At 42.4% G+C, this 22,571-nt stretch overlaps 2 protein-coding genes across 3 annotated transcripts in view; both read right to left on the bottom strand.

Annotated features, from left to right (window-relative positions):
- LOC308397426 (uncharacterized protein) overlaps nt 1-21,700 on the bottom strand; it is a 36,666-nt gene extending 14,966 nt beyond the window's left edge. The window contains exon 1 of the mRNA XM_080883346.1: nt 21,631-21,700. The gene's annotated coding sequence lies outside the window, so the exon portion shown is untranslated. The remainder of the gene's footprint in view (nt 1-21,630) is intronic.
- LOC308398595 (uncharacterized protein) lies at nt 11,293-19,030 on the bottom strand. Of its 2 annotated transcripts, none has more exons than XM_080885336.1 (2): nt 12,840-19,030; nt 11,293-11,950 (listed from the first exon to the last, which is right to left on the bottom strand). In XM_080885336.1, the coding sequence occupies exons 1-2, from the start codon at nt 13,121-13,123 to the stop codon at nt 11,680-11,682; spliced, it is 555 nt and encodes a 184-aa protein (XP_080741462.1). In that variant the 5' UTR covers nt 13,124-19,030; the 3' UTR covers nt 11,293-11,679. The 2 variants fall into 2 exon arrangements, 1 of the variants encoding a protein (XP_080741462.1); XR_013971972.1 differs by having other exon boundaries at nt 11,818-11,950.
- Nucleotides 21,701-22,571: the final 871 nt, after the last annotated feature.

Raw genomic sequence — 22,571 nt, 5'->3', positions numbered from 1 at the left:
TATAAGCAATTACTCCTGTATACATTTCATCATAGCTAAATGCTGCCTTGAAACAACTCCTATGTGTTAACTTCATTTTAACCTCACATTTCCTATGTTATAACCCGTTTTTGGTATAGCCTTTTTATTTCATTTTGCTCCTTTTAATGTAACAATACCTTCTAATTCTAGTTTATCAGACTTAACCAAAATATATGCTTTCCTTCCTCTTTGGTCCTTCTTTAAGTTCAGTCAAAAAGCTAAATGAATTTGAGGCCTTTTGCCTGGAATCAATACTGTCATGTGTGTTTCTGTGTAATATCTGTCTGTGTAAGCCTACATTATAACCACTACTTCTAGAAATCAAAAAGAACTCAAAGCTGTTCTACCCCTTCAACCCTCACTAATTTTCCCTCTAAGAATTATTCACAGCTTTGAAAAACCGGCATTGTATCTTCTAAACAGGATTCAGTTCTGTCATGGTCCTGGGCCATGTTGGCCCAGTATTCTTGGTTCCTTGTATTTTCGCTCCTTATTTAGGCCAGGTTTTCTGAGGTGTCCTGTTGTGGTGTTCTCTAAGTGTTTTTTCCCTTTGTGACTCTTACCCCCTTGTGCCCCTCTGTGTATTTATGAGCTCTCGTCTCTCTTTGTGTTTATTCCATGTTTCCCCCAGCCTGTTATGTCTGTGTTCTCCCCGTGCTTTCTCTCCTCCTGTCTGAACCTCTGTGTACTTCCTGTTTTACTTTGACAGTCTCTCGTCAGTATGCGTAATGTTGTGTTCACTCCTGCCCTGTCTCGTTATGTTTATCAGTGTCACCTGTGTTCCCCACCTGTGTGTAATCTCCCTGTGTTCTCTGGGTGTATTTAAGTTGTGTCTTCTGTTATGGTAGTTGCTGGTTCGTCTGTGTTGTTTCCCCTCGGTCTCCCTGCGTCCCTTGTGTATTTCCCCGGACCTCCCTGCATGCTCGTTTCTGGTTTGTGTTATTAGCTTACCCAGTTTAGGTTTCCGGTTTCTTGTTTTTCCACCAGTGCTGTTTTGTGCCCAACCTTGTAAATAAATATTCACCTGCACCAGAGCTGCCGCCTTTTGGGTCCTTTTCTACAACTCCACACGGCTTGCCTCGCAAACCGTGACAAGTTCACTTTAATCCTTTAACCTTAACTTAAAAATAACAGTTTCAGTTTTACCATATCCAAATGATCAAAAACCCCAAAAGTCCTAAAATGATCCTAAATTATTAAACAATTAAATTATTAAACCCTAAACCCCCTTTATCTTGATACATTTCATGTGTCAAGATACTATACAAAACTTAAAAATGCTCAGTTTTCCCCACTCATGATCCAATCTATGTCATAAAAATAAACTTAAAACAGAACAGTTATCAGTCATGTGTTTCTTCAATTAATGGTAACTGAGTTACATCAAAAAATATTTCCCCTTTAGCATTTGGCATTCTCCCAACAATATACTATAATCCCATAATCTAACCCCAGTCAACAAAACAAAACAGAAATTTTCTCTGGTAAAAGCAAATTGTTTGTCCACATTTATTCATCCTCACATTCACTCACACATTCACACCATGTATTTGCTGATAGTGGAGCTTCCCGCGTCAGATTCTCCACCCTCAGCAAAATGAGCTCAGTCATTTTTATTTTCCATAGGAAAATATTTCTTTATGCTTTTGGACTGGATTAACTCGCATAAAATCCTTTTTACAGGGACTTACGACCTGAATTGTCCCCAGGTAGCTTTTCCTCAGCCAATTGTAATCTGGAAAGCCGCCTTATATTTGCTCTTCCCGAGAATTTTCAGCGCCGTTATTCACTGTTGCAGGCCTGCTTAAAACAGAAATGGAAAAATAGAGCTGATTGTTAGCTCATAAAAACAAAACAAAATCACCTGACAGGTTTTCTTTAAGTGCACTGTTACAAACTAATGGGCCCAATTTTTAGACATGTCCATGTTTCCTAAAACTCCCTCTATTAAAAACAAAAACAACAACCCAAACCTAACTGACAGAATCAACCCATCACCACAACAACCTCAACAACCTTAAACACACAAGTCTTGCCACCACATAATTTCACCTCCTCAATACACCGAAAGTCTCATTAAAACCACACAATTTGCACACAAAAATCACCCCCTTATGCTCTGTAACATACTTCAATTCAGCATAAAACATAACCCCCCTTACAACAACGTATAATCACTAAACTATAAATTATTTCCTACCCAAATCTGCACTCCTCTTGTCTGCCGTGCTTCCTCTCCTGAAAGTCACTTCCTCAGTCACACACATACAGGAAGTTCCTTCGTCACCACTCACTCCAACTAATTTGCATACTGAGTCATCTCTCAATGAGTTGCTGTAACAACAGAAACATATGTTTAAACATTACCACCTTATTAAATTATTTTATTTCTTTCTACAGTGATCACTACTTGATCACTCAGTACGAGAGCACTCCTAAGTCACTCTTTTAAAACTACTTTAATCACTTTTTGTTTACATAACTCACTCCCTTTGTCATATGGCTTCTTCTATTCCTCAATTACAAACACAAATGTATTTTATTAAACATTCACACCATTGTATCATTCATACAAAATAGCAAGCTGTTCTTCATTGCATATGTTTGTGTTCTTAGCCAGGTTTAATCTGTATCTATGCATTAATCCCCATGAGCTTGTCTTGTCTTCATAAGGTTAATGCACTTTCTGCTTGTGTATGTGAATTTGCATATGTTGCTTTTGCAGTGTGTCAGACTCCTGCACAATTCTCCACTTAAGCCGTCAGTTTCTTTCCCAAATCTGCTAACCCAAATTCTAAGTTCCCACCGTATTAACAGCATTCCTGCTCCTCAGCCAGAAGTTAGGGCCCACTTGTCAGGTTTATGGAGACATGGCGCTGTGAACAATTCAACCAGAAACTTGCCTTGGCATGTCCAGTCAAGTTAACCTACAGGTTTCTTCCGACCGCTGCATGGGGAGAATTGATCCAGGTCTGTTTAGCCCCTAAAGAAACACAACTGAGACATTTTCATTATTATCATAAGTACTTAAACTACCCGTTTCCCTCTCTCTGGTCAGAAATCCCAACTTATGTCATGTATATACGTGTAAGCAGGTCTTCATTGCTTTTCCTATGTATTTTGTTAATGTTCAGTGAGTGTAAGCTGCTTTCTTCATTGCCTCTGTATGTTATAATCAGGTTTAATTAATGCATCTTTACACTGATCTCTTAATTCAAAATTATCTCACTTCTGATTCTTTCCAGAAATCATTTCACATGTAACACTTTGTCTATGTGTGTTTTCTATTCTTGTTTACCTCTTTGTTTGTGACGGTGGACATCTCTAAACCATCATGAGTTCAAGCTTCACTTTCAGTCCAATTACACCCTGTATTCTCACAGTCGAACTCGTCCGGCTTCACCTTTCACTGGCCACTGTCCTCTTCTCTCAGTGTCCTTTTGTTGTCTTGAATTCCAGCAAACACAGTCTGTTTCTTCTCTGTTTCTCTTCAGTATTTTCCTTTTGGATCAAGTCCCAGCCTGGCAAAATACCACATTCAGTGCCTTTAAACAGTCATGTCACACTGTTCTTACCAGCCTGCTGTCCACCGTGCATGGTTCATCACGTGGTTTCTTCTTTTCTGTTGATCCTCTCAGTCATCTCTTTCAAGATTACTCCAAGCATGGCAAATCTGACAATCAGTGTCCAGTGCTTTACCACCGTTCATTATCCCACTGTTCAACTGCCCAGCCTGTAATTTACAGTACATGTTTCCACCTCGTGGTTCCTTACATGCTGCTGCTGGTGTCGTCAGTGTGGTTTCCGTTGCACTGTCTTTTGCCTGCTATTAATTCTTCTCAAGTCCACGATGTTCTGTCGGTCTTCATCAGGAGATTAACTGTCCTTTGAGCTTCTTCTCAGGATGGGGACAAGTGCGAGGTCAAGCTGTAAGATTTTAAGCCAAAATCTGGCCTGTTTTCTCCCAATTATGCTACTCTAGTGGTTTTGGCACCGTACTCAAAATTCCAGGTTGAGAGAAGTCCACCTTTATTTATCTGTAATCTGTGTTGACACACTAAAACATACAATTAATATCCTTTTCATTTCTTTTCTCAAAACCTCCATTCGCTTTATCTGCCTAAAGTTTAACTCATCTGTTTCTCTCTCTGGGTGCTCACTCGTCACCTTACATGGGCATGCAAACTTCCTGTCACCCACACCATTTCCTGTTACACACACACAGCACGCAGCTGCTCAGAGCAGCTCAAGCTGCTTTTCTGTTTCTCCAGGCTAATCAAACTTATTTTGTATTTACAATCTACAAACCCTCTGTAATTCTACTAACTTTTGATCTAAAATGTAGCATCATTCACACAATGATTTCATAATCCTCTCACACACACCTTTTAAATAAACTAAACTCTTATAACATCACTCATGCATCTCTTAAATTAAAAACACTTTCAAACTTTAAAACATCCTACTTTACATCACCAAGGAAATACCTCTCACACCTTTATTCATCATTCAAAACCTTCTAGTCACCGCATTCACACACTTAAAGTGTGACTAGAGTTGAGGAATATAACTCAAAACACACTTTCCTAAGAGTATTTTAGACATGCTTGTCATAATCAAAAAGAGCAAGTCAAAAACAAACAAACGAAAAATTGAAACCTCCATTAATTCTCACCGCACACACAAGAAATTGAAAAAATAAAACACACCAGCAACTATTGCTGGAGAAAAGTTACTACTGCAAGTAATGTGTTAGTCTTAAGTATATACAGTGCACTCAATATATTTATATATCTACATCCAAACTCAGTCAATTACTATACCTCCCCTACGGCAACTCAAAACTTTATTTATAGTCCTCTAATAAACATAAATGGCATTTTAAACACACACTCAACAATGTTTGCAGCAGTATTTGTAAAACCAACTGTGGCTTAAACAGTTCACTGCTTACTCATTTGCATTTTCACTCACACACACACCGTCTAAAAATAGCAGCAGGCAGTCAGTGCATTACTGACTCGACACACAGAGATCTCTCACACCAAATTTTCTTATTCTATATTACAACGACGTCTTATATTTACAACCACTGTCAGATCTGTCAGCTTTAGCGCCTACACAATTTAGACAAATTTAAAATAACCGCCCAGCGGATAAACTCCCTGAGTTTTTTGCGACCAATTAACCAGTATCAAGACTTTAACTGTTTCTGGCCTCATCTCTAAAATCCCTAACTCAATTTAAAAGCGTCAACCAACCCAAACTTTGCCTGAAGCTCTATTTTTTGGCGTTTCCCAGCCAAGGCTTACCCTGAAGTTTTAAGTTAAAGTTACACGCCCGAAGTCCAACTTCTTCTGACCAAAAAAGCGCAGGTACCGTTCCAAACGGTAAGGAGACTCTAACTCCTAGCTTAATTCCAGGATGCCCTGTACCCCACAGTTAAGCCAAACTGAACTAACCCTGTTCGCCGACAGGTCAATGTCGCGCGTCCACGACAAGGAGGGAGCGTAACCTCCGGGCTCTGCGCTTCCTAGCAGACTCGAACTGCCGTTCTAGAATAATTTATAATACTTTGAAACAACAATCAACACCCAACAAAGTGTATGACTGAGGCAGGTGCAACCTAGTGGTCAATGGAGACTCCAACTCACAAAATGACCGCTCAGGTCCACTCTTATGACCAAATTTGGACTCTAACCAACACAATAACCAATTCCCTACCAAACTACTTGAGACTCTAACTCAATTTCTTTGGGACTTCAACCCAATATTTAAACTTTTCCTGGCAGACTCAAACTGCTTTAGCAGACTTCACTGCTTTCATTTCTTCTTTCTTCTTAGCAGAACTCTAACTGCTTCAACTCATGAGATTTTTCATCAAAATCAAAACAGACATCCACCAGTAACTTCAGTGAGTAGACTTAAATTTTATCATATCCAATTTGGCACACTTTGGAAATAATTCAACAGGTAGTGCCTTACCTTTTGGATAAGCCGGCTTATGCCCACTCACTTCGACCACTGGAATTCATGTCTGCCCGTCAGACCACCTCAGAGACCACCAAATTTCTCCATCTAAACCTCCAATCCTCCCTCCTCAACCACCGGACGAAGCCCCCAAATGTTAAGGTTCAAAATTGAGGAGGGAGAGTACAAACCACCCATGGTCCAGAAGGTCTTGGTCCAACAATGATTTTAATGAACACACGTGTGGGAAGACACTCTGTACGCAGACAGCCAGTAGTCCTCGACTTAATCAAAGCATGAACAGATATTTTATAGCATCAGGGTTTATTTACTGACGCCCCTTCATGCGTCACAGATACATTTTATACATAGATCAGATCAACACCAACAATGGCTTTTCACCCAGAAGATCATCTTCTATTTTCATGGCTGGTACTTTCCGTTCTTATCTTAAAGTAGATTGTTCCTCTTTCTTGCCGAGACAACAAGGACGGTTCCTCTTTTACCGAGACACTTTTGCAGTTACAACCAGACATGACTAATCTCTCCTCTAAATAAATTTAACTCATGTGTGTGTGTGTCACGACCTCACATGCTCTTTGTGTCACCTCTTCACCTACTGTCTGTGTCTCGTCCTCAAATGCTCTTTCTCAATTCACCTGTTGCACTTCTGACCTTTTACCAGACCAGAGGCTCACTGAGACTATGTGTATGTCTTCTACTAAATAAATGTTTTAACCAAGAACCTCTACTTAAAAGCTTAATATAAAATGATCTGATATATAAGTGTTTTGTAAGCATGTATTGCAATTCCTTCTATGGCTCCAAGTCACTTGCACAATAGATTGTCCGAACATCGCGCCGAACAAAGCTTCCGACCCCCAATTAATTGACCGAGCTCCAACTCTTTAATAAGCACAGATATGCATTGTGTATAAAATAGTCATAACTGCTTAAGGCCTTCTTAAAGCTATCTGTTACATTGTTAAAGCCTCGTCTTAGCCTGCTGCTCAAAATAACTTCCTGCTTCTGCAAACTCTCTGCAAGCCTGTTTCCTGTCCTGTTACTTTTAGCCTTTCTGAAAGACACACTGTTTAACCCCTGAATGCAATATCAACTCCAGATTATATTATTAATGCAATGGTACTGATGACAATTATTTAACAATAGCAGTAAAATAATTTCCCTGCTCCACAAACCTTAACGCACGAAAGAGCCATAAAACTGGATTAAGTAGCGCAAACAGAAACATCTACATATCATGACTCAAAGTAGCAATGCAACAAGACAGCGTCAAACAGGTTTAACCAGAACATTTCACTTCAGATCAAGCCTGGTTGTGTGAAAATCATTAGTCCATCTTTTGTTGCTCCAGCCAGACGTAACTCTGGGGCAAGTGAGAGAGTCCCAGGTATGGAACGGTTGCATGTTCACAACATGATAAACACCTGCATCCACACCGGAGTCCACCCAAGTGAGCCTGTAATTAATATCACTGAGTCTCTGAGATACACACAATGGTCCCTGAAACAGTGGTACAAGTTTAGCAGTAAAGTTAGACTGAGCGTCTGACCTGGGGTGCGTCTTAACTCTCACAAGGTCACCAACACGAAACGTGGCATGTCGATGTCTCAAGTCATAGTAATGTTTTTGTCTGTCATGGCTATAGTCCAAAGCTGCTTTGGCGTGGTCGTGAGCTTCCTGCAGGGAGGCTCTCAGAGTCTCAGGGTAAGGCACACCCGGTTCATCAACACCTGCTGTAGAAGGCTGAGTGATAAGGTCAAGCGGGGTGTCTAACTCACGACCATAAAGCATCATGGCAGGAGTCATACCTGTACTGTCATGGGGGGCGGTGCGCAGAGCAAAGCAAATCTGAGGGAGAAACTTGTCCCATGATGTGTGCTTATCACCTACATAAGTGCGGATTGCAGTTTTCAGAGTCCGGTTGACGCGTTCAGTAGCATTTGTCTGAGGGTGATATGCCGTAGTGAGTCTGTGCACTGAGCCTAAGGCAGAAACAACATGTTCAAAAAGCTCACTCACAAAAGGAGACCCTCTGTCAGAAATGAGGTAAGTGGGTGTACCATGCCTAGCAAAAATGTCAGTGACGAATTTACCAGCTGCTACCTGAGATGTAGCTTCTTTGACAGCACTGGCTTCAACCCATTTAGTCAAATAGTCAACAAACACGATCAAATAAGCATTACCAGTGGGGGTGCGGGGAAGTGGCCCAACAAAATCCACACCCACATACTCCCAGGGTTTCTGGGGGACAATGGGAACCATAAGACCGGCTGCTTTTTTCTGACTTGGCTTGGTGAGTTGGCACACTGAGCATGAAATCACATAGCGTTTCACATCAGCTGCCATTTTGGGCCAGAAAAACCTAAAACGCAGTCTAGCCAATGTCTTAGAAACACCCAAGTGACCTGCTGTGGGGTGGTCATGGTAATAGTCCAGCAAGGTGCCTCTCATGGAAGTAGGGGCAAACAGTTTCAGCTCTTTCAAAGGGTGCAAAGCACATGTGGACTTGGGTTCTCTGTGATACAAAAGAGAGTCATACACAACATACTGTAACAAGGTGGCATTGTCCGAGCTGTTCAGAGAGTCTGCTTCAATGTCTCTGAGGAGTGGACCTGTGACATGATCGTCTAACTGCAGCTGTCTGAATTGTGAACGGTCAGCCAGAATGACGGGGGGCAGAGTACGAATGTCCAGGCTGCCCATAACAGCATGATCTGGTAAAAGATCAGTCGGCCTGTCACAGGTCAGAGGCAAAGGGTTGCGTGACAGTGCGTCGGGAACTTTGTTCTGTGCACCAGGTTTGTGCACTATTGTGAAATCAAAGTCCTGCAAACGAAGTGACCAGCGGGCAAGTCGGCCCGTTGGGTTTTGACGAGACATGAGCCACCTATCTTCACTGACCACAACAGTCTCTGTTGTGGTCAGTGAAGATAGTAACATGAACACCTTCAACATATGGGCGGAAGTGTTCCAGAGCCCATATCACAGCGAGGCACTCCTTCTCTGAAGTGCAGTAGGGGAGTTCAGCTTTGTGAAGGGAGCGACTAGCAAAAGCCACAACGTACTCACGACCCTTGTCATCCTTTTGCATCAACACTGCCCCAAGACCAATGTCACATGCATCGGCGTGAATGGAAAAGGGACGGTTGAAGTCTGGAAATGACAGGATCGGGGCTGATGTGACATGATCCTTCAAAGTGTCCATGGCCCTTCGACAGCTGTCGTCCCAGTGGAAAGCATTGTCCTTTCTGGTGATGGCGTGAAGAGGTTCGGCATGGCGGGCATAATTCTGAATGAAGCGTCGATAATAGCCAGTCAAGCCAAGGAACTGACGGACGTGTTTCACTGAGGTTGGGGTATCAAACTCCTTAACCGCCTTTACTTTGTCCGGATCGGGCTTAACACCTGATGATGTGATGCGGTACCCGAGAAAGGTGAATTCATCGAGGCAGAATTGGCACTTTTTGAGCTTCAATGACAAGCCAGCAGCCTGGAGTCTGCCCAGCACCTCCTCAAGATCCACTAAGTGCTGTTCAAAGGTAGGTGAGGCGATAACAATGTCATCCAGGTAGACTGCGCACGTTTTGTAAATGAGGCCAGCAAGCACACAGTTCATGAGTCTCTGAAAAGTTGCAGGTGCGTTGCAGAGCCCAAAGGGCAGCACCCGAAACTGGAAGAGACCGCAGTGAGAGATGAAGGCAGTTTTACGGTGTGTTCACACCGAACGCGATGGACGCGAATAGAGCGTCAGGTTTACATGTAAAGTCAATGGAAAGGCGCGATGACGCGCGATTGCGGGTCCCGCGAAAATTCGGAAGCAGATTTGCGTCGCGAAAACGCCAAAACGCGTGAAACGCGCGTCAGTGTAGCGCGTCTGGCGCGTTTGACGCGCGAATAAAACCACGCGCGTGAGTTTTTGTGTTGCATTTTGTGCATAAGCGCGTTTCGCGTCTACCGCTCGAGTTGGAAAAATCTGAACTCCAGCGTCAAATCGCGCCGCGACAACCAATCAGGAGCCTGGTGACGTGGCTGTTACCTAGGTCAAAGGGGCAGATCCAGCCAAAGCCTTTCATACTTCAATGGAGGGGAAGGCTAATCAATGCGGTAGCAAACAACTCGGAGCTGTACAACACCAGCTGCTTTCAGTACCGAGACAGGAATAAAAAGGACCGAGCTTGGAGGAAGATATGTGAAGAGATCGGGCAACCTGGTAAGTTCATTCATTTCTCTTTTGAAAGTTTTCACTGACCCGGGGAAGCAGCACAAAAGCTAGCAAGCCACCGCTATTTTCCCACTGACGTACAAATACCGTTCTGCTTTTATGCATGTTGTCATTTAGGAATATATTTTATTGTTTATTAATAAACAGCACACAGTGGTCCCGCTGTTCATCCGTCACTGCTTTGCTTTTTCGCTGATTTTTTATTGCACAGTACAGCATTGCATTCTGCAGCCTGATTGACAAATCTCCTCCATGTCGTGTCTCCTGCGCTTGCCAAATTTATCACGTTTGGTTTTGATAACCATCGCGTCCAATAGAAAAAACAGCACAAAAACACCCATAACTATGAGCCTCATTCGGAAATAGACACCTGCACCGCGAGGGAAAAAGGCGCACGGAAGTGGCGGGCAGATGAAGACAAACCGCGGCATAATAATACTTTTACGTTTTGCAATCTACAAAGGTTTGCACTTTGAGAATCAATTGTGAGAACTGTGACCAGGGGCTAGTTATTCTGAGAACCCCTGCAATAAATGAGGGACCACTGTCTACTCTACGATTATTATATCCAACCTGTTAACATTTAATACTGTATTGATAGAACCAACTGATTCTGCAGCAGAGCATCCCCAGTCCCTGAGCTCCTGCTGCTGCACCCACAGATATGTACAGCAAGCACTGATACCTTTTTAGTCGGTGGGATTCCCTTGTGATCACCTTTACTAAATATCTACAACCAATCTGATTATATCCTGTTATTGGTTTTTTTTTTTTTCAATGTTGAAATTAAAATCTAGTAGCAGCCTTCTCATTTCTTTGTGTTTTGTGCTGTTTTACAGGCCCACAGAGGAGGACGGCTCCGAGGCAGATGAGGGACAGGTCCCAGGACGGTCCATCGGCGGTGGAGCTGGCCATCCTGGAGTCCCTGAAGAGGCCACACCAGTCTCCAATGGAGCATTTCCTCCTCAGCCTTGTTCCTGCTCTGGAGAGCAGCTGGTCCTTTTTATTCCTGTCTCTCTGTAAATACTTATATTTTATATATTTATGTTTAATGTTTTTCTGTTTGAGACTTTTAATATTATTTCAAATAAATGTTTATAATGACTAATGTCTCAGTTCTACTACACAGCAAATGTTGGCACACGACTTGACACATGTAGAATTTATTTCATATTATACTAATGACAAAATATACTGATACAGTGGGATGCAGAAGTTTGGGCAACCTTGTTAATAGACATTATTTTCCTGTATAAATTGTTGGTTGTTACAATAAAAAAATGTCAGTTAAATATCATACAGGAGACACACAGTGATATTTGAGAAGTGAAAAGAAGTTTACTGGATTTACAGAAAGTGTGCAATAATTGTTTAAACAAAATCAAGCAGGTGCATCAATTTGGGCACCACAAAAAAGAAATGAAATGAATATTTAGTGTATATCAATGTGTGTGTCTCCTATATGATATATGGGGTGCCTTTGTCTGGATGTGCTTCCCATCCAGAGCTGCACAGCACAGAGGAAAGTTCCAGCGCTCCTGGAATCCCTCTGTGATGGACCGCCAGTCTCCAGATGAAGGCACAGCCATGAAGTCGTCCACTAGACAGTCCCAGATGGACGTCGCTGCCTTGGGGGTGATCTGGCTCACCGTGGACACACCGACTCTGAAACTGAACGCGATGGTCCTGAAGGAGTCCCCGGTGACAAGGAATCTGGACAAAATTGTTCAAAATCAGTATTATGTGTACTGCAGTTACAAAATACATTATTCAAATTCCAAAATACTTTTGTGATGTCAGATTTAAATCACAAAACATGAATCTTACATAAAACCTTTTGTAATTATAAGGATAATTACAAAATGTATATTAGATAATATCTAAAACAGTTGTGTTTTGTTTTAACTTTAACATATCATAATTTGATTGGTAGCAACTTTTGCCACTACAGTGAGCCAATCACTCACAATTCCTAAACATGTCAATCAGGTAGGAATGAAGTAAGACATTAATAGAAATAAAGAGTTGTGTGTTGACATGTAGCCCTTTCCTTGCTTAAATCATTAATATTTTTGAAAAATTAATCTGTGATAAGACATAGCTTATCAAGATAGAACCATGTAACTAGAGATGAACCAAACTGTTCACAGTTTTATCTAACTCTGTTTTAATAAAGGCTGTGACCCCTGCTATAGAGTCTGACAGCTGCAGGGATTATATACAAATATTCAACTATCCCAGAATTAAACCAGGTCTAAATAAAAAGGAGTGAGTATCACTACAAGGTTAACTCAGTGGTCCTAATGCTACAGTTTGATATCAGCAAACACCGAGCGCATACATTGATGTGACACCACAGCCATGCTATCATTCAAACACTGATAACAGCATAAATCGAATTAAATCGGGACTTGATGAGACCTTCTGAGTATCACTAGAAATATTATAAAGAGTCGTCTCTGTACCACAGTTTGCTTTCAGTAAACACCGACAGCATTCACTGTTAGCATAGCACATCCATGTTAGCAGTGTATAACTGGATGGATTAGCATATTAGCACAGGTATCAATAAAGGACTACCGTATTAAATAGTTTTACTAACCTCAGGCAGACGGACAGGCGCTCTGCAGGTGGGATTGAGCGTCTGTAGTTGGTGTCTAGGCGGGCAATGCTGGGACCGACGAGGGAAAGCAGGTCCTCAAACTGGCCGACGGTGATAGCGCTGGAATCGGCTGTCATCCAGGCGCAGCTCCTGGAGCAAGTGGTGAAACTCACCAAACTGCTCATGCCTCTGGAGGACCTGATGGACCCAGGTACGGCGAGAACGTCTTTTACGCTGCTGCTCTGCTCTCCACAGTACATAGAGAAGGGAGACTCTCTCTTCATGCGCTAGCTCGATAGCTGCCATCTTGCAAAGATACCGGTCTGGCACAACTCCCTCCCACATTCCTCCCACATTTCCGGTTCACGCGCGTCAAAATATCTTTTGACGCGCGATGGATTTTTCTTGGACACGCGTTGAGACGCGAATGTACACGCGTCAAATTAGGGGCGTTTGGGGCGTTTTATTCGCGTCCATCGCGTTCGGTGTGAACACACCGTTAGGCTTTGAGTCCTCTGCTACAGCAACCTGCCAATAGCCTCGCGCTAAGTCCAATGTCGAGACAAACTTTCCTCTTGCCAGAAAGTCCAAAGACTCATCTACACGAGGCAGGGGATAAGAGTCTTTTCGGGTAACTTGGTTGAGCCCTCGAAAGTCCACACAAAACCTTGGTTCCATGGCCGCTCTATTTACAATGACTACAGGAGCTGCCCAAGGGCTTGTGGAAGGTTCAAAGATGTTGTCCTTCAACATTTGTTGCACTTGTTCTTCAATCACACGTTTCTTAGCAGGTGACGTGCAATAGGGTGGGAGATTGACAGGTGTTGCATTGCCAGTCTCTATGGCGTGCTCAGTGAGAGCCGTTCGACCAAGTTGACCATCAAACAAGGAGCTAAACTTGCTGAGCAGATTTAGTAAAGCATCCTTGTTGTTCTCTGAGAGACTTGCTTCAGACAGTTTGGCTGTTAAGTCAGAGCGAACCAAGTCCAAAGACATCAGTGTTCCAGGTGAATGTGAGTAATCATTTTGAAGGTCCTCTTCATTGTCTGCGAGTGGGCAGGGGATGTCCTCAATGTAGACTCGTCTAGTGGGAATGTGAATAGAAACAGAAGCTCTTGCCATAAAATCCATTCCCAGAATGAAAGGAGAGGACAAATCTGGTATTATGGCAAAACGCTGGTAAAAGTTCTTGTTCATGAATCCAATATTGAGCCAAATAACACCAACAGGGATACAGGGAGCATTATTGGCGAGGTTAACTGCAGGACCATTCCACTCACTTGTGTTTCTAGGGTAAGAGTCATTTACTTGAATGAGATCTGTTCGTACAGCCGAGAGGGAAGCACCCGTGTCGAGGGTAGCATCCACAGATGAAGCATTGAAGTTCACTTTCGTTCTTAGTGGGGTATTCCAGTGGACTTGTGAAAAATTGTCTTCCAAGTGTCCAAGACTGTGTCCACCCTGTAGTGAATCGGGCGTGTGAGGCTCCGTTAGTAATTGGGGGAAGGTTGGCCTCTGTGAAATGTCCTCCCCCCCCCCTGTAGTTTCCCGACTGCCTGTATTGTGGCTGGGATGTGGTGCTGCTTAATTCCACCTTTTCATGGCCAGGGTCAGAGGGGCCAGGTGCTGGCAATGGCTGGACTGGGCCATGCCTAGTGGTGTTCGAGGCTCGTTGTGGGTGTTACAGTTTGGGCAGGTGCGTGTAGTGAACCCTGGCTGAGAGCATTTGAAGCAGTAAGGTTCAGGCTTATAGTTGTCTTTGCTACATAAAGCAGGCTGTGGTCTTTGTGGTCCAAGCACTGAGTGAAGCTCATGAGCACGTAGCAGCAGGTCCATTACAGAAGTGACATTAGCGCCATACAGGGCAACTCTGTATTTTTCGAGAGCATGTTTACTAATTAGGTCAATTCTGTCTTTTTCAGGTGGGGGGCTCTTCAGTTTGTCAAACTCACTCAACATGTGGGCGACAAACGTTGGGAGCTCGTCCTGAGCCTGAACACGATCCAAAATTCCTCTCAGGATGCGTTCTTGGTTGTCGGAGGGCAGAAAAACTGTCTTAAACAGTTGACAGAATTGAGCCCATGATGTGATGTGGGAGCTCAGTGCCTTGAACCATTTCCCGGGCTCTTTTGCAAGAAAGTGTGGCAGTTCGTTTAGCAATTGCCCATCAGTTAGGTTCAATGAGGCTTTGTATGTGCCAACTGCATTTAACCAGTCCTCAGGTTGCACTTTTCCGTCCCCAGCATACACAGGAGGCTCCAGCTTTGCGTGATGTAAAGCTGCCGCAATCACTCTGGAAGTGCTGCTGAGTTTAAGTGAGTGAGATGGGAGGAAAGGATTTGTAGGTTGAAATGGGTTGCTGGGCAGGAACGGATTGGTACTGTTGGTGGGTTCAGTTTTGTCCATCACATGAACATGAGGTGTCGATGTGGCCATTGGGAAAACAGGAGACTGTGGGACTGCAGGAGGGGGAGAGTTCCCCGTTGTGAGTTGGTCCCACTGCCTTAGTAAACTCTGCTGTATGTTCAGTGAGTCACGTGAACAATCACTAAGCTTATTCACCTCAGTTCTTAACTCCACCACTTGTTGGCTAAGGCTAGGAGTCACATTTTCAACTATCTGGCACATAGGTAACGAGGTAAGTTCCATGTCTGAGTCAGAGTCGTCTGGGCAGTGTGCCATTGCGATTTCAAAAAAATTAAGCCGCTCCAGGGCACAGCGCAGTTATTGATATAGCAGTAAAAGAGTCACTTAGGTCAGACTAGAAAGACAAAACTGCAAAAATGCGTTCAAGATTAAATTTAGAAAAAACACATATAAAATTTCGCCCAACAACTGAAATTAGACTGGAGTGATCAGAACCATGTTATTACAATAGCATATCTGCAACACTAGAGCTCAATGCAAGATTAGTTTTAAGTCGTTTCGTTATACTGAGCCGAAGACCAGCACCAACGGTTGTAGTCGGCCAAGCTATCACTTACATGTGCTACAGTCAGTCTCAGCAGAGGGAAAGGGGAATGAAAAGCCAGCAGAAATGTTCATGTCCAGGCTCTCCACAGAAGAATTAATCCTTAGAAGACGAAACCAACAACAAATAACAAATCCACGGAGTCCATTCGCGTCGCGGAGTCAGCTTCTCTCTTTTTCTTTCTCCCAAGCGGAGCAGCGGCACACCTCGGTATCCAGAAATTAGTCGGGTCCCACCTGAGCTGAGGCTGCGGCCATGGCTGGAGAAAACGTCCGAGCGTCCGCAAAACTGGGGGGATTTCCGAGACAGTTCACGTGCTAGAAGAGAAGAATCCTCGGCGGGATGCAAAAATTGTCTGAAGTCCAAGGGGAAGAAGTTCGGGCACCAGTTGTAACGTGCAGTGGAGATGAAGCCAGCCGCAGAGGTGTGCAGGTGGATAGCGAATGAGAAACAGCTTCTGACTTTCCAAAAAGTACTCATTTATTTACAATATCAAAAATAAAAGTGCTACCTCTACCACACATTACTAAAGAGCACACTAGTTCGCGTACACACGGGAGCATCCATTACAGGAGGAGTGCGAAGAAGAACAAAAAGGGGGTGACACCAGTCGTGAGACAGGAGGCGCCGCCATGTGGTGATACACTGCATTACAATAGCAACTGTTACAATATAAATATTGTTCTGAGAGGCTTTTTGTTGGTTGAGTCTGAAATTGATTGTATTTATAATTTATATCCTTATAAAAAGGCAGAAATATGGTGTTTTATTAATAAACTTACATTTATGGATATAAAATAGCTAAAAGTATTAACAATTTTTTTATAAAAAAATATTTATCATTCTTCCTGGGGAACTTAAAGAAAAAGAATAAAACATTTTCCCATCGTAAAGAAAACTCCCTTAAAATATGGACAATAACAAAACTGCTAAATTCTTCCAGAATCTCTGTGTAGAGGAACCAAAAGAGATGTGCCACAGTTTCTGGATGATCCCCACAGAAAGTTCAATTAGTATTTATGTCTCTTTTAAATGTTACCATATAGTGACTGGCTGGGTCACATTTATGAAGAATTTTATATGAGATTTCCTTCACCTTGTTCACAATTAGATATTTATGGGATCATCCAGACTGTCTTCCAGGTGATATCTGGAACATGTCGGTTCCAGTAAGATATTCTATATATGGGAGAGACATGATATCTTCTTGGAATAAACTACGTATTCTCTTATTGCTGTTACCAAGTTCCTGTGAAAAGCAGATTTTTCCCACTGCTGACTCAGCTGGATCAGGGAGAGTGACTGAGGCAGATATTGAGCTGTCAGTGTTTTTATATAACATTAAAGTCCCTGAGGGTATGGCACCAAGCACCATTGAGAATTCCCCAACAGTGTTTGACAAGTTTGACGAGCATCTTGACTTTTGGTCTTTGGATGTTAACAGTCCTGGATATGTGACTTCTTGTTTAACAGAAATGTTACACAGAGCATTTGCAGTGCAGCCTTTAATTGCTAGTAATTCACATTTTTTTAGATTTCGACATAAAGCAGATGCCTCAGAGAAATCACTAATAACACTAAGGGCTGGACGGATTTGATTTGCATTCTTCAAGAAGAGTGTGGTGTCATCAGTTAGCTGGCTGATGATGAGCTCCTTATCAGCTGTGCTGATTCCTTGTATAACAGGTCAAATCTCGGGATGGAGTCTTAATCGTTTTAATTGAGCTATTGCCATTCGTGTACAAGGTTTTGATAGCTTTACAGAAAAATGCCAAATTTTTCCAAAGAGTGGAAAATAAATTGATGTTCAATTGTATCAAAAGCCTTTTAAAAATCCAGGAAGAGAATGAAGCTATAGTCAGATACCAAATCAGAGTAATCAAGTAGATCTAAAACCAGTCTCATGTTCTTAGAAAGGTGTCTGTTTCTCATAAAGCCTGATTGTGTCTCATCGATAATTGTGTCCAAGAACTCTTTCATTCTGTTAGCAAGTACTAAAGCCAAAATCTCATAGTCATCATTAGGGATGGGTATCGTTTAGGTTTTATCCGATACCGGTGCCAAATCGGTACTTTTGAAACGGTGCCGGTGCTCAAACGGTGCTTAAAGAATGGAGAACACAAAATTGGTCCAAAAACCTCTCATGTTCAGCTGGTTTTGTGTAAAAAGATAACAATGTTAGCCTTTTCTGCAGCTATGGGGCATATATGGTATCACTCTTAGCTGGAAGCAGTGCTTAACCAATGGAAAAAATACAAACTTTATCCAAAAACCTCTCATGTTTAACTGTTTCCCTCTTTTTCTTTGGTCATTTTAGCCTTTTTGGCCAGGGTGAAGGGAGTATCTGCCATCAAACAAGAAGACAGCCGCATGTAGCTATGATGATGTTTGCTAGTTCACCTTACATGCATTAATGTAATAACGTGGTTAGCCTACTCAACGTAAATTACACGCGAACAACAGAGAAGAACGGCTGCTGCTGCCATCAAATACGGTGCATTTCTCGGCTTTAAAAAACCCGCTATGCGTCGCCAGGTGTTTCATCGGATTTGAGGTGTTACCTCCTTTGACAGTATCACAGTATCAGCTTAAAGCACTTGTTGCAGGCTGCTGAGTTTGCATATTTTGCTGTGAAGTACACCCAGACTTTTGACCGCTTCGTCTTGGGCATTTCTAATTGGTAGCTCTGCTCTAACAGAACGTACGTACCTGGCCCCGCCTACTATCCTCGGAAACGTAAAATGATTGGCTAGAAGTGTATCAAGGCTCAGGAAAAAAAGCACCGAAATAAAGCACCGAAATGTGCGCTGCTTTTCGGTCTGGTTACTACCGTTTATGTCAGAACCGGTGCAATCATGGCACCGGACACCGGTACCCATCCCTAGTCATCATTGAGCAGACAGATGGGTCTCCAATTATCAATAAGAAGTAAGTCTTTGTTTGGCTTTGGAATAAGTGTTATGAGACCCTGAGTAAGAGTAGGAGGGAGGATGTTATTCTCTACACTTCCTATGAAAAGCTGCAGTAAGAACGGAGCCAGGAGATTAGAAAATGATTCATAAAACTCTGCAGTTAAACCATCTGTGCCGGGAGATTTGTTGGCCTTAAGTGCAGAAATAGGATTACAAACGTCCTCCACAGTCAGAGGGCTGTCACAGTGACTTCTATCTTCCACAACAATAGTTTTTAGGTTTTTAATATTATTGAAAAACAGCGTTGAGACATATATATATATATTCTACTTTTCTAAATGATTGACTATTTCAATGGAGAACCTAAATGACACGGACCCGTGTTTGTTATTACATATCTCTATTTTGAATGTGACAAGTCTATCATTGCCTGTTATTCATAGGTATTAACATAGTTTTTGGCCTTTTTTCCTCTATAACAGTTAATTGACTCTTTACAGTGGCCTGCTATGGTTAATAATGACATGTTCAGTCATGAGTGAAATCAAAGCTTTTCTTCACTTTAGCATTTAACATTCCCAACAATATAATGTGATACCTTAATTAAAACACAATTTTCTTAATGCAAACATCAGTGACTCAACATTAGCAACCAAAGGGTTCAGTCTGCAGCTCACACTCATGTGAACCTCCACCCTTCTTCTACAGGCTGGGTGAATTGTTGTGGACATTCACTAATCCTAAAGTCGGCACCGTTTTTGTCTCAGTATCAAGTCAGTTAAACTTTTAGTCGTCAGTCCGTCACAGTCCAGTCACATGCATACATCCACACACATTCATACCAGATATTGCTGATAATGGAGTCTCACGCGCAGCCTATTCGAGCCTCCATCACCAGCAGGATGACGTCATCATTTTAAAGGAAAACAGCTCCTTGTTTTTGGACTGGATTGACTCGCTGCAATCCTTTTAGGCTCAGGACTTCTCATGTGATCAATGTCACATACAAGTGAATTTCTCCCAAGCCCATTATAATCATGGAGAAAAACACTTTGCCACTGTTTCCAGTAAGAATATTTTATAGCGCTTTAAAGTTCAACCTCTCAGGTCTGGATTAAAGAGCTGATTTGTTAAATCGGGAACTCACAAAATACCAAAATATCACCACCGGTGGATCATCCATCTTTCTCTCTCTTAGAGAAAGAAAACAATCCAAACCTCACTGATAAAATCAACCTAGTGTCAAGCAAAACCCAAAAATCAACCAAAACTTCACCAGAAAGTTTTCCTCCCTCCCGGGACAATATTGTGCAGGAATACAGGCACCGTAACTCCTTTTGCACTGACAAAAACATGTTGGATTTACTTGATTCAATAGTGGACACTGGTTGCACACAAAGGTTTTGCTTTGGCAGAAACTTAAACAACTGAGTTAAATCAACACAACCTTTTCATATTCAGTAAAGCTGCATGTTGTGTTCATAAAACACGATTGAAACATGTTCAGATGGAGTAAGTTGAGCTCCTGGAACATTTTAATCCTTCAATTGAAATTGAATGGGTCTACAACAACCACCATCCTCCTATCTCTATCCTGGTTGCAGCAGGGCTGGGAAATAACCCTGAAGTGATAGGTTACCAGGCAGGGTACACCCTGGACAGCTCACCAGTCTATCAGATAGAAACACACAGCCGTTTACATTCATGGATAATTTAGCCCAGGACCTTCTTACTGTGGAGCAACAGCACTAACCAGCATGCCAACAATGGAGGAAATACAGGAAAGCTATGATTTCCTGTATTTGAGGCAGAATTATTTTGTTCTTGCCCTTGACAGGTTAATCCACAATAAATAGCAACAGCATGCATGTGGTGTGTGTGTCGTTGTCTGCCTCTTATAACTCCAGTGATTTTCCTGTAGTTTGAAATCTTATGCGGTGTTGACACAATAATTTGTTGTAAACCAGGAAATTCCCAACTGTGGTAGAAAGCACAGCTTAGCCTTAGCAAATGTTCAAAGAAAAGTCGTCACTTCCTGATAAATATTGTCACACTGGGGTTTTTGCAAATGATATCAGTGAGCACTGTGTGGCAGCTGGAGTCAGACAACTGAAGCTCCCACAATCAAGACCACAAACAGCTTTCAAAGGAGATTTGAAGCTTTTCTGGCAGCAAGCTTCATGATTTATGGGACTGGAACTGGAACAGAAACTACCTGATCACCAATGGTGAGCTGGCATGGAATTATTTTTATGACATTTTATCAAAGTTATAAATAAGCATGCCCATTAACACATAGTGAGTGAGCATGTTGTCTTCCCACGCAGTGAACAGCGGATGCTAATGTTTTTGTCACTTTTTACAGAGTCAAACTCAAAGTAAGGTCAGTGCTTCCACGCTTTAAACGCTGCACGCTCACACTCTCTCCACACTCGATAGATTATCCATTGTTCATCTGCACACAGCTGCGGTTTTAGTAACGCAGTAACGCAGCGTGCTTACGGCAAAGTAACAGTAATCTAATTACCTTTTTTGCAATAGTAATCCCTCACTTTACTCGTTTCTTGAAAAAAGTAATCGGATTACTGCCCATCTCTGGTTGGAGCTGTGCACTTGTGGGTTCCACCTTGTGTACACGTTTATCTTTGCTGTGTGTACTTGTACCTCTGAGTGGAAGCTGAACTCTTGAGTTCGAGTATCGAAGCATCAGCTGTGACGTTAAAGTCCAAACAGCTCGTTCATTTGACGTGCAAATGAACGAAGGTAACGCCGTTTTCATGTGGATGTGTCACTGAGACACTTTCCACATCCACAGCTCACAAAATGGGAAAACTATAGAAGTATAACAATGAAGAAGTTACTATGTTACGGGTCCCAAGGATGAAGACCTCGATGACAAATATGTTACCTGTAAAAGCAGGTGAAGAGCAGAGTAAGGAAGACACGATGCGTCTCTGCTTTCCTCCAGAACGTGTCTGAGTCTGATTTATTTCACACAAATAAATGCTATAAAACACTAAACATGAGCTTTCAATATACTGTTCAGCTGGTTCCTCATTCACATCAATTACATTTACTTATTTCACAACATCAGTGAAATATACTCTTTTTAACTGGTTCAGTTTCTCAAGTTCACACTTCTTTCCATAACAGCTACATCCTTTTATCATATCAATAAACACATCACATTGTCTTCTGCAGTGTCTTACTGGCTAAACAGTTCTATTCAATAACAGCATTGGTAAATACATTACATTTGTTCCCTCCAGTAATTTACTGGCAAAATCACTATTTAGTGCATCATGAAACACAGCTTGTTGAATCAACCCATGAATGCCTCTGTTAGCTACACAGAGTTGCTCAGAGTGCTTGTGTTACACTAGCTAATCTACTCAGTCACTTTAACAGAACTATTAACATTCACATCTCACAGAACTGATTTGATTGGAGCATTACAACACGTTTGCACAGAGCATAGGAGCGCACTGACTCTGCTTCACGAGCGCTCCACCTAACGAGCGGGCTCGCGGTGCGGTCGCGCGGGACACTCCTCTGGTTTTCTCCCGTGTTTACATATAAATAACTTTGGCGGACCGCCTTAACTCTCCCATTCACATTAACGTGGGTAACCATGGTGACAATAAACAACATTTTCGGTGCGAGCACCGTGTACCGACCTGTAAAAGCAGGTGAAGAGCAGAGTAAGGAAGACACGATGCGTCTCTGCTTTCCTCCAGAACGTGTCTGAGGAAGCAGCGGAAGGTGGGCTCCACTTACTGCTCCCCGAAACCCCGGAGCAAGCACCAAAGTTCCGCCCTCACTGCTTTCTAACATAAAATGAATCCCTGT

The sequence above is a fragment of the Rhamphochromis sp. 'chilingali' genome, assembly GCF_963969265.1.
Source record: "Rhamphochromis sp. 'chilingali' genome assembly, chromosome: 1".
NCBI lineage: Eukaryota > Metazoa > Chordata > Actinopteri > Cichliformes > Cichlidae > Rhamphochromis > Rhamphochromis sp. 'chilingali'.
The sequence above is the reverse complement of the archived record's forward strand: the minus strand, read 5'-3'. Positions and strand labels throughout refer to the sequence as shown.

What these genes read in the sequence shown, in the direction of transcription:
- LOC308398595 (XM_080885336.1), bottom strand. Translation starts at nt 13,123, where the DNA reads ATGAAGAGAGAGTCTCCCTTCTCTATGTACTGTGGAGAGCAGAGCAGC. An exon ending in CGCCTGTCCGTCTGCCTGAG is followed by an intron (nt 11,951 to 12,839) that starts GTTAGTAAAACT and finishes AATTTTGTCCAG; the next exon opens with ATTCCTTGTCACCGGGGACT.